General features: G+C 39.2%; 1 protein-coding gene across 1 annotated transcript; it reads right to left on the reverse strand.

Moving 5' to 3' along the window:
• Positions 1-1,664: 1,664 nt before the first annotated feature.
• LOC100579915 (olfactory receptor 4F15) lies at positions 1,665-2,637 on the reverse strand. Its single transcript, XM_003281131.3, has one exon. It carries the CDS (start codon positions 2,617-2,619, stop codon positions 1,681-1,683), a length of 939 nt encoding a protein of 312 aa, XP_003281179.2. The 5' UTR covers positions 2,620-2,637; the 3' UTR covers positions 1,665-1,680.
• Positions 2,638-2,849: the final 212 nt, after the last annotated feature.

Here is a 2,849-nt window from a genome sequence, read left to right on the forward strand (position 1 = left end):
TTAGCAACTATGTGCCTCAGACACCTCCTCTCTAAAATGGGGATAGTGAGATAATGAATCTGCATCATAAGATTCAAATAAAGCACCTAGAACAGTACCTAGACAATTAGAAGCACTATATGAGTAACATCAATTATTATCTCCCCCCGGACACAAACGATGAGAGTTGATCAGAGCTTCATTACCTCATGATGGAAACCTCAATTAATAGTTTTCTTTCTATATTTTAGTAACCATGTTAGATTAAAAGCCACAGAATTTGGGGAAACTTTCACACATCTTTTATAAATCTTTCAACTTTTTGCTAAAATATTTGAAATTTATCCTTCTGAGAAAGAGGCATAAAAATCTTAGTGTAACTTATGTAATTCACCAATCATATTTTTGTTTCCCAAGAGAAGAAACATCATCCACTGTAAGTAATGGAATGAACTTCAAACCTATAAAATAGAATTGAATCAAGGGTCTCTGTGAGTACTACCATAGACAAAAAGAACACTGTTTAATAATAAAGTTCAAGAATTTTTTTCATAATCAAAGGAACGATTTAAAATTCAGCTTTGGTAGGACTTGAACAAGCAATATGTGGTGGTGGTAGAAGTAGGGAAGGATTCAGAAATGATAAAGATGGAAGAGTGGAATGTGAGCATCAAATCAAAAACAAAATTGATCTGAACGTGAAAGGGCACTGACCTAGCAATCAGAGTCATGGTTTCTGTGCCTGGCTCTCTTTGATGGTTTCCAGCTATGTGCCTTTGGGCAAACTAGTCACCGCTCAATTCTTGGATTTTAGTACGTGTAATTTGAGGGGATTGGAATAGATGGTGTTGGTAATCCACTCTAACTTTAAATTTGAATATTCTAAATATAGGACTATCAATTTTGTAGATGGCCAAAGAAGCCTGATAAGGAGGCAAAAATATGTAGAGACTGGAGCAATATAAAGCTAACACTTTAGGAACAAAAAGAATTAAAATCAAGAGAGTTAGATACTAAACAGGCCAGGCACGGTGGCTCATGCCTGTAATCCCAGCACTTTGGGAGGCCGAGGCAGGTGGATCACTTGAGGTCAGGAGTTAAAGACCAGGCTGGCCAACATGGTGAAACTCCATCTCTACTAAAAATACAAAAATTAGCCAGGGGTTGTGATGGGCACCTGCAATCCCAGCCCTCAGGAGCTGAGGCAGGAGAATTGCTTGAATCCTTGAACTGGAGAGGCAGAGGTTGCAGTGAACTGAAATCATGCCATCGCACTCTAGCCTGGGTGACAGAGCCAGACTCCACCTCAAATAAATAAATAAATATAAAAGGAAGAGAGTTAGGTAGTAAACAGATTAATTGAATGTGTAGTTTGTCTATCGATAGAATAATCTGTCCAATAGAGAAAAAAAAAGACGTAGTATTGTTATTTGTTCAGTTACAAAGCACTCACCTAGAACAAGGTCTTTCAAAGTGGTAGGTTACAAAAGACATTAAGATTTAATATTTAGCACTTTGATGCACACTGTGCTGAAGGATAACACCACTTCTAATTTAATGGTGAAATTGTTACCATAATTTAATAAATTTTCAGGCATATAATATGGCCTGAGTCTTCAGTATTTCTCTGAAATTGCAGTTTCTCTTATGCAACCAGCATGAGGAATAATCAATAGTTACACATCTTCACAGCCAACTCATTTACAAAATCTTTGTAAAATGCACAAGACGACTGCACAGTCTCCTCATTGCCACTTTCATGTCTTTGTTCCTGAATGCGTAGATAACTGGATTCAGAAAAGGAGTAATAAATGCATCAAAAATAGCAAGATATTTACCCAGGTGTGATGTGGGAGAAGGCCATGTGTAGAAAAACATCAGTGGCCCAAAGAACAAGATGACCACAGTGACATGAGCTGACAGGGTAGAGAGAGCCTTGGCTAGACCACCAGAAGAATGTTTCCAAACAGTGAACAGAATGAAGATGTAGGAAATTACCAGCAAGACAAAGGAGCCCACAGAAATGAGTCCACTATTGACAGTGACCATGAACTCCGGTTCTTGGGTGTTGGTACAGGCAAGTCTGAGGAGCCGAGGGAGGTCACAGTAAAAACTGTCAAAAATATTAGGACCACAAAAAGGTAAATCTACCACAAAAACTAATTGGACCAATGAGTGGATAAGGCCAATGATCAAGGAAGTGGCTAAAAAGTATAGACACATTCTTGGGCTCATGATGGTCAGGTAGTGGAGAGGCTTACATATGGCCAAGTATCTGTCAAAGGCCATGGCTGTGAGCAGCACCATCTCAGTGCCCCCAACAGCATGACTAAAGAAGATCTGAGCAATACATCCCCAAAAGGAGATGGCCTTGTGCTTCTTGAAAATATCACAAATCATCTTAGGGGCTGTAATTGAGCAAAATGCCATATCAATGATTGAGAGGTTAGCCAGGAGGAAATACATTGGGGAGTGCAGATGAGCGTCCATGGTTACAGTGAATACAATGACAAGGTTTCCCATCATGCTTGCAAAGTAGAACAACAAAGAGAAAACAAAAAGTAGAAGCTGAATCTCCCGTGAGTCGGTCAGTCCCATGAATACAAATTCTGATACTACAGAGTGATTCATTCCATTCATTGCCTCAGACTCCAAGATCAGTTTTCATGTTACTTACCTAAAGGAAGAAAGAAAATGAGAATTACCTAGGCAAGTATTCCTGTTCAAGAAAGCAAGCCTCCAGCCATGAAAATAAGTATCATAACATCTCACACAGCCAAATACCCTCATCACATGCATGCTGGACTTCCACTTAGAGGGGTCAGCTGGTTCCTATTTGGCATTGTGGTTTTCAAAACTACTGCTACTAA

The sequence above is a fragment of the Nomascus leucogenys genome, unplaced genomic scaffold (assembly GCF_006542625.1).
Source record: "Nomascus leucogenys isolate Asia unplaced genomic scaffold, Asia_NLE_v1 001882F_21359_qpd_obj, whole genome shotgun sequence".
In the NCBI taxonomy this organism is placed as follows: Eukaryota; Metazoa; Chordata; class Mammalia; order Primates; family Hylobatidae; genus Nomascus; species Nomascus leucogenys.

Excerpts from the sequence above, each read along its gene's own strand:
- LOC100579915 (XM_003281131.3), bottom strand. The coding sequence starts at position 2,619 with ATGAATGGAATGAATCACTCTGTAGTATCAGAATTTGTATTCATGGGA.